We start from the raw sequence: 14922 nt of genomic DNA on the forward strand, positions 1-14922 counted from the left end.
GTGAAATGGGTGGTCTGTAAAGAGTTAAATAAGTAATAGCATGCTCTGAAGTTTATATCTGACCATGCCATACACCTGATTTATGTGCTTGGTAGAAAAATAGGCTTGAATTTTGCTGGTCTATTACTGTAATAAAGATTTGGTTGACAAGTGTGACTTTATAGTTGGAGTCACATATCACACTAAGGAGCAAGACTAAAGTTTTTATAGGTAATCTTCACTTTATGACCACAGTTGAGCCCAAAATTCCTGTTGTTAAGTGAGACAATTGTTAAGTGAGTTTTGCCCCATTTTACCACCTTCCTTGCCACAGTTGTTATGTGAATCACTGCAGTTGACAAGTTGGTAATGGTTGTTAAGTGAATCTGGCTTCTCAATTGATTTTGCTTGTCAAAAGGTTGCAAAAAGTGATCACATAACCTTGGGAAACAGCAGCTGTCATAAGTATGAACTAGTTGCCAAGCATCTGAATATTGATCACATGATTATGGGGCTGCTACAAAGGTAAGTGTGAAAAACAGTCATAAGTCACTTTTTTCAGTGCTGTTGTAACTTTGGTCACTGAATGAACTGTTGTAAGTAGAGGACTATCTACAGCACAACAGACTAAAAGGTTAATTCATTTATGGCTCAGTGTATTCACATGAATCCAAGCAATTGGTTTAATTCATTTAGTAGATTTAGTTAGCCATGGCTTAATATATTGTACATTGTGGTTTATTTAGTTAGGCATTTGTGTGTGCTCATGTGCCTTTGTGTTAGTCTTGATTCTTGGGAACTAAATGAATAAATCCCTGCAGGTTTTTGGCAAGATTTGTTTTAAAAGTGGCTTGCTCCTGCCTTCTTCCCAGGACTGAGAGAAAGTGAGGGGCCCAAGGTCTGCATTATCCTTGTTGGTAATCAAGAAAGGAGTCAATGACCAAGCCAAAGTCAAAACAAATGTATATAACATATGTCTTGTTTAATTAAGCAAACAATTGGCTGCCATCTCAGTTTGGAAGAGTATGTGATATAGCACCATCTAGTGCTGTTTTGACTGAAAATACATTTTTTTTAATTTTTAATAAATGTAAAACTGGCTATATGCATGTTACACAGAATAACTAATGAACCACATTTTAATCTTATTTGTTCAGTGAATTCAGTCTATGTGATGGGTTTATAGTTCAATCTGTTCTGCAAATCCAGAAGATTAGGTTAATTGGATAACTGGTTCTGTTTATCATAGGTAAACCCATTGTTTGAACACAACTTTAGGACTTGGTTCACAGATCTATATAAGATGTAATCACAGAGTTGGAAAGGACTTTGGAGGTCTCCTAGAAAGCAGGAATAGGAATAGCACTTAAATTTCTATACTGCTGGTTTACAATGTCAGAATCTTGCTCCCAACAATCTGGGTCTTCATTTTACTGGCTTCGACTTCGGAAGGATGGAAGGCTGAGTCAACCTTGAGCCCATCAGGATCAAATTCCAGACTGTGGGCAGAGTTTGCCTGCAATACTGCATTTTAACTGCACCATCAGAGCTCTTGACCAGGAATCCTTGACCATCACAAATAGCTGTCCAACCTTTATTTGAAAATCATCAGTGATGCCTTCTCTATTGTTTAATAACAATTACAATCAGGAAATGACTCCTTAGACTCCTTATTTTGAACCTGGGTCTGTCTCTAACCTTCTACCTTAGTATTCTTGTCCTACCCTCTAAAATCCACATCTTCATTCCCGTAATACCCCTTCCTTGGAAGACTTCTATTATGCGTCTGCTTAGGCTTCTCTTCTTTAGGCTAAACATGCCTAGTTCTTTTCACCATTTTATGCAGGATTTGGCCTGCAAACCCCTCACCATCTTTGTTCATTTTTGCTGCACTCTTCAGTTCCTCAGTATCAAACTTGTGTTCTGGCAAGCAAGACTGGATATATCATTCCAGATGAAGTCTGTACATGCTTCTAGTACAGATGTACTGTAGAGTGGAAGTATCACTTTGTGGCATGATCTTGACATTATATATCTGATGCTTTGCCCAAGATTGCATTGGCTATACCAGTGTGGTCTACCAAGATACAGTGACTGTTGAGTCAAGTGCCACGTGTCTTGTATTTCTACATCTGGTTTTTCTTGTCTTGAGCTATAACTCTGCATTTCTTCCAATTAAACTGAGTTTTACTGGAAAAAGGCCCAATGTTCAAGTCTTTCAAGATCCCTTTGAACCTTGAACCTTCATATAGATAGCTTCGGAGAACAAGTCAACTTAGGTGGACCAGATCGCAATTGTAGTTTAAGAATATGTGTTTGATTTATTGCAGATGGCCTGGCTTTCTTTTTATTTTTTTTAAGCCCTACTGAAATGTCTAACAAATCAGATTGATACAAAGCTGAACTGGCTGGGGTGGAAAGGAAAAGAAGAAAGGAATTGGCTAAATAAGCCATGATTGCACTGCTCACATGCAAAGAATGATCCTAGCTTTTTAAAATTGTTCAAGAAGCCTAATTCAGGATATTTGACTCAAGCTCATGCAAAGATTAGAAAGACTTGAGGAATAAGCTTCCCCCCCACCTTCATTGCCAAAGTTAGATTGACATAAATTATTGTACTGTATGTATATTGACCATCTCTTTCTGTCTCTTAGTATGTTTATGATATGGCTTTTTCTCCAATTTGAGATACCTTCTTGTCTGTTTTACTCAGAAAGGCCGCATCTAGTTCTCCTGATGAATGTGCTTTATTCAATGTCTCTGGTTTGTTTGTTTTTTTGTTTTGTTTTTTTTTAGACCATTGCCTCCCACAGCCCCGCAAGGATAGAACCAACAGTTTAGCTTCAGTGGCTATATTTTACCCCCTGCTGAACAACAGTAATCTTTCTTCTTGACAACAACCTGTTTTTTCAGGCTACCTTCTGGAAATTGTGCAAAGCTGAATTATAAGGATTGCATAGCAAGAGCTTTGCCATGTAGATTTAACTACTTGTAACAAGTAATTGAAAAGTTGAATCATGTCGATTGGATATCTGTGCATGTTGCAAAGATTTCATGTTAATACTTGGCACACTCTTCTGAGTTTATCATAGGGATATTTATATAATCAAGGACAGGTGAAAATCACCCTATAAGGCCAATTCTGTTGCTGGGAAGGGAGATTTTTTTTGGCATTGGCATTGGCTTTAGAGCAGACAACTAATGACAGTTTTCAAAGGTGATTGCTTCTGCTCACAGTGAAAATTTGGGGCATGTGGCAGTTTGTCCAACAAAAGGAAGGAAGGAAGGAATCTGCATTTTTAAGTGTTGCTGTGGAAGAACAAGTTGAACTCTATCTACTAGTCTAGTCTGTTGCTTCTCAACCTTGGCTACTTTAAGATAAGTGGATTTCAACTCTGAGAAGTCTCTGGTCTGCATGGAGAAGTCCATAAATTGCTAAGGATGAAAAATATTAGTCTAATCAAATGTGTTGAATGAGTATAAGCATAACATGTGCAAATAACATTGAAGCAGCTGAAATGCTATGGTAGGAGGCATTTCTATGCAGTGTCTCCCATCTCTAATTCTGGAGGCCAGAAGGAGGATTTAACAATGTCTTAAGCATCCCTGTCAGGTCTGGATAACACACAAAGCTATAATTGGGGAAGTAAATCTTCTAAACATGAGTATCTGTTGTGATTAAGGTATGTTTCTCAACCCCAATGTAATCCATGACCTAGATCTGCAAGTCACACTTGGCTTAATTAAGCAATGGCTTAGCACACTGTGCAGACCAGCCTGAACTAACTCAAGCTATATGTGTACATATGGACATGGGTAGTCTTCCGCAAAGATTTTAAAAAAGGGTTTTTTCCTCAAGACTAAAGGAGATTTACAGGGATTTATTTAAAGAGATTTAAAAAGCCCACAGAAGGCTTATTAAATGGAACAGAGAAATCTATTCACCTGTACAATGATCAAAGGGTATCACTCTTCAGTACAGTAGTTCCCATTTGCCTCCTGCCTTCCTTCTCAGTGGTCAATTCAAGAGTCATGCTTAGAATGTTGTGTCAACTTCACTAAATTACTATTTTTAGCAAATCATGGTTTAGTGTAAGGCATGGAGCCAGCTGTGGCTTATTCAACAAATCATGTTTAAATTATACCCTTATCAGAGCTTTTGAAATGGATTTCCTAACCATTAGGTTAGGTCTTACTACAATTGTACACGATTTCTGAAGGCAAATTGTTCCACTAGTTAATCGTCCTTACTGTTAGGAAGTTTCTCCTTAATTCCAGGTTGCTTCTCTCTGATCAGTTTCCAACCATTGTTTCTCGTCCTGCCTTCTGGTGCTTTGGTGAATAACATGACTCCCTCTTCTTTGTGGCAGCCCCTCAAATACTGGAACATTGCTATCATGTCACTCGTTTCTTCTTTTCTTTAGAGTTAGACTAGCCAAACCCTGCAGCCGTTTTTTATAAGTCTCCAGGCCTTTGGTCATCTTAGTTGCTCTTCTCTGAACTTTTTCCAAGGTCTCAACATCTTTTTTGTAGTATGGTGACCAAAACTGGTTGCGGTATTCCAGGTATGGTCTCACTAGGGCAGCGGTTCTCAACCTGTGGGTCACGACCCTTTTGGGAGTTGAATGACCCTTTCACAGGGGTCACCTAAGACCCTCAGAAAAAACATATTTCCAATGGTCTTAGGAACCGAGACACCGCTCTCTCTGTTGCAGCCTCACTCTCTTCCATCTTCTTTTCCTTCCCACCTCCCTGCGAGCTTGCGATACCCCTCAGGGCCTCATGTTGCCTCCCGGAGGACTCAGCTGTTTGGCGGCCAGAAGTTGGAGCCGCTCAGCTGTTGGTCGGGATGCCCATGGAGCCGACACCCACACTGCCAGGTAGAACAGCGCTGGCCACTGGTCTCTTTTGCTGCCCCTCACTTTGTCCTCGACCCCTCCCCTGCCCATTCATGTCGAGCCTGTGGGGGCTTGACAGGAGAGAGGGAAGGAAGGGGGAAGGGACTCCTCCCCCTCAGTTTCCTAAGGGCGCCACAATCCCAATTCATGTGTTTCTGCCGTACCTCCTCGGCGCTCCCGGGAACGGGGTGGGTGGAAGAAAGCTTGGCTTGGCTAGGCAAAGAAAAGCCACGGAACTGCGAGCTCAGATCGTAGGCAGGCCGGGGAAGGGGGTGAAGAAGAGGAAGGGGATTGGGAGAGAAGAAATGCCAAGCTTGTCCTCGCCTCTCCCAAGAACCTCCTGCACCACCTCACAGGAACACCTGGTTTCAGATTTACACCGCAAAAGTTTTTCTCGCACAGATGAGAGAGGAAAAACAATTGCGGAACACTCGGGAATCCCTTGCAAGGCACCATGTACCTTGGTGCTTATTTCCTAACGCTTTCCCCCGTGTTTTCTGCTCCACCCCAAATTCGCCTCCCTTCCACTCTCCTTACGCAGCCATCTATGGTCTTAATACAGCCCTCAGTCTGTCTCCCTTTCAACACCCCCTAAAATTCTTCATTCAGGCAGGCTTCCATAGTTCGGCTGGCAGGATGAAGGTAACCCCTCCCCCCTGTCCTGCTGCCTCCCATGGAACCTCGCCGCTCCACGTCCCGCGCCTCCGTGCTTCAAGCCTCCATGGCATAGGACCTCTGGCGTGGTCCCCAATGGCCGCTGACTCGCTCCCCGCCGGCGGCGACCATGCAAGCCCTGGCAACTGCTCCAGTCTAAGAAGCAGACGGCTGGGAGGCTGCCGTGGCACAGACCTCCTGCGCCCATCAGCTGGCGACCTCCGGATCTGCACCCGTCAGCTGGAACATCCGGCAATGCTTTGGCCGGTGAGGAAGGCGAAGGGGAGGCCACCGCAGCACCAAACTCTGTGCCCGTCAGCTGGCGACCCCCAAACTTGCGCTTGTCAGCTGGGAGGTCTGGCAAGGGAGCCAGCTGGCGTGGAGGGCGATGGGGAGGTGGCGGCCCAGCAGGCAGGGTCCTGCCTGCCCGCGAATGTCGGGCCCACCCGCCCCATCTGTAAAAGGAAAAGTCTTCCACCCAAACATAACTTTTAAGGATTTTAAAGATCTTTGAGAGGGAGAGAGAAATAGAGAGAGGGAGAGAGAGAAAGAGAGAGGGAGAAAAAAAGAGGAGAGGGAGAAAGAGGGAGAGAGAAGAGAGGGAGACAGGGAGAGAGAGAAAGAGACGGAGAGAGAGAAAGAAAGGGAGAAAGAGGGAGAGAAAGAGACAGGGAGGGAGAAAGAGAAAGGGAAGGAGAAAGAAAGGGAGAGGGAAAGAGAAAGGGGGAGAGAGAGAGAAAGAGAGGGGGAGAAAGAAAGAGGGAGATTAAATTAGTAACATGATTGTTCAGTGAATCTGGTTTCCCCACTAACTTTGCTTATCACAAGGTTGCAAAAGGTGATCACATGACCCTGGAATAATTTTATGGTTGGGGGTCACCACAACATGAGGAACTGTATTAAAGGGTCGCGGCATTAGGAAGGTTGAGAACCACCGCACTAGGATTTTATAAAGGGGTACTAATACGTACTTCATGTGATCTTGATTCTATGCCTCTGTTTATACAACCCAGGATTATATTAGCTTTTTTGGCTGCTGTTCAGCAGGCTCATTACCCATTTGTCCTAGTATACCCAATATTAGGATTTTTTTTAAAAAATGCACATGTCTTGTTGCATTCAAAGCAACAGCTCACAAAAGGTTTTGGTCCTAATTTATGGCTGATGGCTTGGGAAGCACAGCGCAAGAGATGGGCCAAGCTATCCATGTCTACCACCCACAGACCTGATGGCCTGGGAAGCACAGCGCAAGAGATGGGCCAAGCTATCCATGTCTACCACCCACAGACCTAGTCTATGTAATAATATGACAAAACAGCTTACATATAAAATCACGAAAGAAAACCAGCTTTGGTTCTTGCAGCACACTAAACCAATATCATGCAAACTATTTTAGTTTAATTTGTGTGAACTCAACAACGGTGGTTCATGAATCATGGTTTATGTTTTAGCGTGTTATAGCAATAGGATTTAGACCTATATACTGCTCCAAAGTACTTTACAGCACTCTCTGAGCAGTTTACAATGTCAGCATATTGCCCCCAACAATCTGGGTCCTGATTTTATTGATCTTGGAACAATGGAAGGCTGAATTAATCCTGAGCAGGTTGGGATCAAACTCCTGGCAGTGAACAGAGTCAGCCTGCAATACTGCATTCTAACCGTGCAATTATATGAAACCAGCCAACTGTTTTAGGAATAAACAATGGTATAGCATGAACTAGAGCCACAAAAGGGTTTTTCTCACTCAGGTAGGAGAAGAAATGGGATAGTTGCTGAAATGAGTGCAGCTTAATAAATTAAAACAGTTTATGAATCCCAAAATAGGAGTTCTGCCATTAATTTACTTGTCAATCTGAAAATCCCCACTGGAAACTGGGAGAGACAAAGGGTTTAAATAAGCAGCAGAAGGAGAGGGATATTAACATTCTTTATTCCAAAAGCAGAATTCCAAAAGATAAACAAAATTTTGTATATAACAGTGGTTCTCAACCTGTGGGTCGGGACCCCATCTGGGGTCGAACGACCATTTCACGGGGGTCGCCAAACAACACAGTCCGCCATTTTTTTCCCCTTTTCCTTAGCTGTGCTACTCCCTTTTATTCTATTGGCTTTTGAAAGCCAATAGAATAGACTCTCTTGAATAGAGTCTAATTCTATTGGCTTTCAAAAGCCAATAGGAATTGTCCAGGCTGTCTCTGCCCTGCTGAGCCCGCCAAAAGTCCCATTCTGCAAACAGTGCTGCACCAGTTGAGTAGTCCTCGACTTACGACCGGTTGAGTAGTCCTCAACTTACAACCGGTTGGGGGTCGCGGCATTAAAAAGGTTGAGAACCACAGGTATATAAGAAGGCATTCTATATTTAAATTTTCTTTCAAGATAGCAGAATCCTGTACCTTATTGCTAAAAACGAGCCCATTAAGGTCTTGTTCCTTGGGTATACAATTGATATTAAATGAGATTAGATTATCATTAACAACAGGGAGCCTACTGACAATGACAAATCATAAAACGTTACAAAAACTTCCTAATTTAGCACAACACAAACTAATATTACATCAAGATTTAAAAACAGAAACAGCATTAATTTATGCAGCTAATTTGCTCTAGGTTTTAATACCATCCCTTCAGTTACTGGACAATCCAATTTATACTTCAGGAGAGCATTCTGTATCTGGTTGTTTCTAGAGGAATGGGATACACTCCAAAGGATTGATTTCTGGTTATTTCCAAGCTCCTCCTTAGAGCAAAACCAGAATTTTAGGAGAAAGCATGAGAACTAGCAGGAGCAGTGGAGAGTCTACAGGCTCTCCAGTTGCAAGGCAATGAATGCCAAGTTCACCCCGGTGCAGATGACACAAGCCAGATTGCAGAGAGAAGACAAGCCATGAAACCTGAAGAACTTCTGGCGCAGGTGCCGGTATTTGTTATCCTTCTCCTTCAGAAGTTGGTAAACCTCTCGCTGACCTGAACCCCCCACTTCCTGTCCGAGCCCATGCTCCTTTTCAATCTCTTGCATCTTGAGCATGGTCTTGGTGATGACTTGGGAGAACCAGGAGGCATTAGTGGCAACCAAGATGAAGCAAATTAAAAAGAGTGTGATCTATAAGGAAGACACAAAGTATCATGATCACTTCTGACTTCCGATTTACTATATGTAATTTTCTTTGGAGTCTTTTTATTTGAGTTCTGGAGTTGCATTCTTACTTCTAGGAAAAATGAAAGGGCAGTTGATGAATCTGATTTTCCTCTTTTTTAAGAGTCAATTAGCTACATAGTCCCCCCCAAAAAAGATGAAAATGATGTATATATTTTAAATTTATTTTAAATTAACTTCTCACCAATTTTCCTCCACAATTCTAGGAGGTAGGTTGCTGAGAGAATGTGATTGGCCTAACGTTAGAGTCAGCTTTCCACATTACACCTTATTTATTCTAGTGCAATGTGAATATTAACTTTTCTATGCCTAGGATCAGCTCCAACAAAATACCAGTGTTTCAGAAATATTGCAATAATCTGCAGGCCAGCAGAGTTGTACAGTTGTCAATCACTTGTGTACTTGACATTTTGCTCAGTACACAGATTGTGCCTCCTGATTCAAAGAGATTGTGGTGAAAAATTAAGGGGAGGAACAATAGGTTCTCAACGATGTTTCAACTAATTCTTTAAGGACATTAACAATTAAAAGTGGTTCACATATTCTACACAATGATAACATCTGTATCACGATTTTTACTTTATTTATTGCCTCAAAACAAGAAACTTTAGGGAGATAAATAAAATGGTTTTCTAGATGAAGTCTGCAAGGAGCAGAAGAAAATGACAGTATTGCACATGGTATCTTTTTCAACCACTATGATCCTATCTTTTCGGTTTGGTTTGTTGATCTTGAGTATGATTAGTTACTAATGATCACTCAAAACAGGATTTTTCAGTGCTGAACAATATTCATATGCTTCCTTGATATTAACAAAGAGGGAAATAGATATATACCAAACCTATTTTTGCTATGAATGGTGAAAAAAATTAGAAGTTCCCTGAGGACGGGCTCCAACACAAATCCGAAAGCTCAGAGGAGTAAACCTCTGGTCCCGGTGACCATCTTCAGATTGGATCTTGGAAAAAATTAATTTAACATTTAAAAACCTCAGGCAATTATTCTGCTTCACATCCCAGCCCCATGTATTTTCTTCTAAGTCAAAAGTTCTTCTTAGGGGAAAAGATATAAATAAATTGTACCGTTTGAGGCAGCACTACAGTTGTACTTTGAAAGCCCGCACCTTATCTGCCCTTAAGAATTTCTCTCCAGGATTCAGATATTGTGCTAGAGAAAAATCTGGTTTGTTTAGTTTTAGATTAACATGTTGCATGAACGCAGCCACTGAAGCTATAAATTTAGGATTATGACTTAGTATGTATTATGTAAATCCACTTAATTGTGATTTATTCAGTAAACCTTGCACAAATAGTAGCATCGTAATCACTTCAGTGTTCTGGGACTCTTGTTGCTCTTAGCATGACAGAGAAGACTGTTTTATAAGAAATGCAATCAGTTATTTATTGCATTCTATACTTGAAAAATATGCCCAGAATGATTTAGGAAGATCTTGTAATGCTGCGTATATTACTCTGGGATTTACTCTGCATAACAAAATTACACTATTCAAGAAATTAGATTGAGGCTGAAGCACTCACACTCAGACATTCCCAGAGGTGGGAATGGTGACAAAATGAAAAAGATTACATGCTAAATGTTTTAATGCCTTTCTTTAGTAAAATATTATAAACAATATGTTAATTCATTAGAGTTCTTGGTTAGTTGATAAATTATAAAAAAGGGTTTTATGGCATCTTAAAGACAATCAAATTTATTATAGCATATGCTCATTAAAGGCATATTTACAGTGCCACAAAATATTCTGCTGCAAAGATTAAACATCCGTCTAACAAAAATTACTCATTAATTTATTATAATGCATTTTATGCGAACCTTTGCTTTTCTTCAGAAATATAGCCATGAAGGCTGAGAGCAAAGATGCAGGGAAGAGACGAATATGATGATAGTGTTCTAAATATACCCTCTGAGTTGGAATATTCTAGATTCAAAAATGCTATACACTGGGGACAGGGAGATAGAAGGAAAGCAGAATTGCAATCCTAAACCAGTTTATTCAGAAGTAAATCCATTAAATATAGGCTGCTAACAGTTCATCTCATAAGAACCTGGCCATGGATATTTGTATATAGATGTAAAGCATTCTGAAATTGCTACCCAGAGAAGCAAGCATCAATGCCTTTTTCCCAACAAGAGCTATCACTTGTATAGCTACAGAACTGAATGATAAGTAATTATGGCTTGTCTGTATGTCCTGTAATATAAATGTATCTATATATCATTATAACTATCTTTAATCTGAAGTAGTTGGTGCTGCAAAGGTCCTAGGGAGATAGGAAGAACATGGAAGAATATACATGAAAAAGTATCAGAGCATTAAAATGATATAGAAAAAGGGATTTAGTAGGAGCTATTAAATAGAAGATAATGGAAGTCTTGCAATTTGAACAGTGAAACTGCTAGGTCAGTGCAGCCAAGAAGATACTGTCTTAAGAATAAGAAGACTTCTTTCAACCTGAGATGAGTTGGAAAACTTGATAAGCTGAAGGCATTTTCAGAATGTGCCTATATACTTTCTGCCTGCACACCTGCCCCTGAATGTAAAACTGCAGGGTTTTAGACCATTAATTGCTATTTACCTGAACAGTTTCTCTGGTGCTGAGGAATTCCCATGGATGGTATGCAGCAAATATGGCAAGATTAAGGAACGTGCAGCCAAGTAAGGTGTAGAAATAGAAGGGAAACAATTTGCCCTGTACCAGGCCAAAGGTGTGCCGGCTCACAGTTCGGAAAAGAACAAACCCTAGAGAGAAAATAAGGATAGGTTACATGGGGAAACACACCCTTTTCTTTAAGCAGTGGAAGAGAAATAGGATTCCAAAGATTTGAACCAGCAGACGGAGTTCAGATTTCTACATAAAACGCATTTTACTACATAACTAACTACGTAACTTTCATACAGCTAACTAAGAAAACTATAGGAACTGAACTTCCCAGAGTGATGTTGGCAACAGTGACAGGATCTGGAAGTCTAAGAGAGTTTAAGGGCTCAGAAAAACCAAGTTAGAAGAAGATACTGGTAATGTTAGAGGAAGTTACAGGCAAATTTGGAAAACATGGATGTTTCTCTCTTTTCACCTCATCCTTCCTCTAACACAGCCCTTGCCATACAGAAGAACAACCTTCTAAGCTAGCTCCCCTCCTGCCCTCCAGACATACCTGAGATGAAGGTTACCCATATCTGCATTCCCCAGGCTGTAGAGAGGAGAAAAAGCTGGGTGATTCTGATAAGGCCACTTGGCTCACCTTCCATCGACTTTTCTGAAGCAAGATACGGAAGAAAAGGATTGAGAAAAGGGAAGAACAAGGAGACACATCCAAGGGTGGGTGATATCTAAGATCTGGTCTTAGCCATGTTAATTGATAATTACCCCAAATGTGTAATATGATGCCAACTATTCTGTGATGGAAAACATACCAAAGTATGTTTACTTTTATATAGGCCCTGAACTGTATTTGTATATGTAAAATACTTTTTTTTTAAAACAGTACATAATTATTTTACTATCTATTTTGATTAATTGCTACCGCTTGTTTCAACATGTCAAATCCTCAAACATGTACCAATGTTACTTCTGACAATGTTATCAAGATGTATTTCATTTTGCTAATGGACATATAAATCATGGGAGCCAGTCATATTTTAGTTATATTTAATGTCTAAACATTAATCTCCCTCCCAAAGAACCTCCATTGCCAGATAGTTCAAAAGAGCAGCAGGCAGGCAGCGATAAGAGCTGGAGAGGCAAGCAAACAGGCACAAGGCAGAAGTCAGTTGCTAAACACTGCCTGCCACTCTGCTTAAAGCAGCAGAACTCTTAATTGCCAAGAGACTGGATTACATTTAATCTGCCCACATCCCATCTGATTGTAGACAAGGCCTGGCTATGCCCCTTTCCTATCTCTAACAGGCAGATAGGATTAGCTTATTTCACACATTGAAGTGGAGGCAGGAAAGGGCCATCTTATTTATTTATCTATCTATCCTATTTGTATGGCTATTCATTTCACAAGAGAGACTCGGGTGGGTGTTACAGCACTTAATTAGAAAATTTGTGTTTTCACAAATATAACTGAAAATCATTATTAAAAACTAAAAAACACACACAAAACAAGAGATGTCAGCCACAGTATGGATTGCAAGATCTCCCAAAGCTGAAAGCATAGTCAGGTCTTGAGGGACTTGTGGAATGTTAAGAGGGATGGTGCTAATCTCATTGCGGGGGGGGGGGGGGAACGAAGATTCTAAAAGGTGGGTGCTGCAACTTGGTGAGCTCCCGTTACTTGTCCCAGGTCTGTCCACCTAGCAGTTTGAAAACATGCAAATGCAAGTAGATTAATAGATACCACTTTGGTGGGAAGGTAACAGCATTCTGTGCGCCTTTAGCATATAGCCATGCTGGTCACATGGTCATGAAAATTGTCTTCGGACATCACTAGCTCCATTGATCAAGAAATGGAGATGAGCACTGTGCCCTAGATTTGGATACAACTGACAGGGATACCTTTACCTTTTTACAACAGAGGCCTGCCTCCTAGGATCCGCCAAATGTAATTCCTTAACAGGGACTTGCAGCATGCCTTCTCTGTCAGATCTGATGAGATGGGCAGATGGAATTATGGATGGGCTGTCCCTCAGATAACCTGGCCCCCTGCCTTGAAGGGCTTTAAAGGTCAACATCAGCACTTTGAATTGGGGGCAACCAGAAGCAGACTGGCAACCAATATGTACTTTTCTAGGAATACAGATAATTGCTTGCATTGCTGCATTCTGCACAGATTAAGCTTTCAGATAAGTTTCAAGGTCAGTTGCATGTAAAGCATATGACAGAAGGCCAAATGGGAGGTGATTGGGTCATAAGTGACCGTGAGCAAGCCCCCCCACCTCCTCGATCCAGGAATAAGTACAACTGGTGCCCAACACGAAGCTTTGCAAAGGCCTTCCTAGCCACAACTGCCACCTGCTCTTTGAGTAGGAATTTTGAGTTAGGTGTAATGTTCTTCTTCAACTGCTAGATTAATTTTCCTAAGGTTTTAGGTCTTAGGTTTGCGTGGCTACAGAGATTAGATTCCAATAACATACTAAACTCTGTCTAGATTTACAAGCCATTTACTTTAGCCGGATATTTCCTGGTCTCAGCCTACATTGTTCATTTATGGTTCAGTATGTTTTGTGGACCCAGAAAATAAGTATTTTGCCTTCCTGTTAAAAATGGTGGCATCCATGATTCTTTCTCAAAATCCCAAATGTTCCATCAGCCCATAAGATAGAGGATGGCTCGGTTTCTACACGTCCGTGGAATGAAACTAATTCTCCAGGACACAAAACCATACCCTGAACGATAACATGAACACTGGCGGCATATCTAAAATAGGATTGGCTATCGGTGGTTTACTACGCAAAGGAAGTACTATCGACACATGGCGGAGCTCTTCAAACATGCATTGGTGAACGCCGCAGATTTTGAGGCGATTCACTTCCAAAAGCCACTGCTTACACGCTGCCTTGGCATCTCCGCCCGCCCCCACCCCCAAGCAGCCCGCCGTTTCGGGGGCGGTGCAGATTGCTGTTTGACAACACCGGCCCGGGATTCCGCGATCGCGTTCGCGGCTTCGTGCTAATGTCCACTGACTTGGGACTCGGTCCTCCAGGCTCCGGAACTTATTTCCCGGGCAGAGAAATCAGGAAAAATCAACGGGAAGGAGACTTAACGTAAAACAGCAGGAACGAAGCCAGTAATTTCTCCTTCCTGTTTCCGCCTCCGCCACTCTCCCGCAAACATATTTTGGCACAGAGAAGCCGACAGGGCTCTTCTGGCCCAGGGCACTCGGGAATGAAGCGGCAAAGTTCAAGGAAAACTCGGGAAAGGGGAAATCACTGAACTCGAAAAGCTGGAAAGGGAGAAAGGATCTTTCGCAATGAACAAGAGCCCAAAGGGATAATTCCGCGCTTCCTAATGCACACGAATCTTGCCCTGAATACCGAAAGGGAAAAGCCTGCAGGACTCAAATGCGCTCTCCCTCCCCCAGAAAAAGCAGCGCTACCTCGGAAAGTGCACCCGGGCCACGCTGCCCCAACTGCACAGCTATTACCCCAGCAATCGCCCACCTCTTCACAGCAGCGCGTCGGGGAGCAGCTTTGCCCAGACCACCTTAGCAAGCAGGCCCCGCCCTCTGAATTCAGAAGAGGGAGCGTCATGAAGGGAGGCGTGGCCA

General features: G+C 41.8%; 1 protein-coding gene across 1 annotated transcript; it reads right to left on the reverse strand.

Moving 5' to 3' along the window:
* Positions 1-7873: 7873 nt before the first annotated feature.
* On the reverse strand, positions 7874-14920 carry TMEM205 (transmembrane protein 205). The gene is made up of 4 exons (XM_039336478.1): positions 14752-14920; positions 11866-11967; positions 11286-11449; positions 7874-8634 (listed from the first exon to the last, which is right to left on the reverse strand). Exons 1-4 carry the CDS (start codon positions 14903-14905, stop codon positions 8332-8334), a joined length of 723 nt encoding a protein of 240 aa, XP_039192412.1. The 5' UTR covers positions 14906-14920; the 3' UTR covers positions 7874-8331.
* Positions 14921-14922: the final 2 nt, after the last annotated feature.

Source organism: Crotalus tigris, unplaced genomic scaffold, assembly GCF_016545835.1.
Source record: "Crotalus tigris isolate CLP2741 ecotype Arizona unplaced genomic scaffold, ASM1654583v1 scf7180000017666.379230911805:20528666, whole genome shotgun sequence".
NCBI lineage: Eukaryota > Metazoa > Chordata > Lepidosauria > Squamata > Viperidae > Crotalus > Crotalus tigris.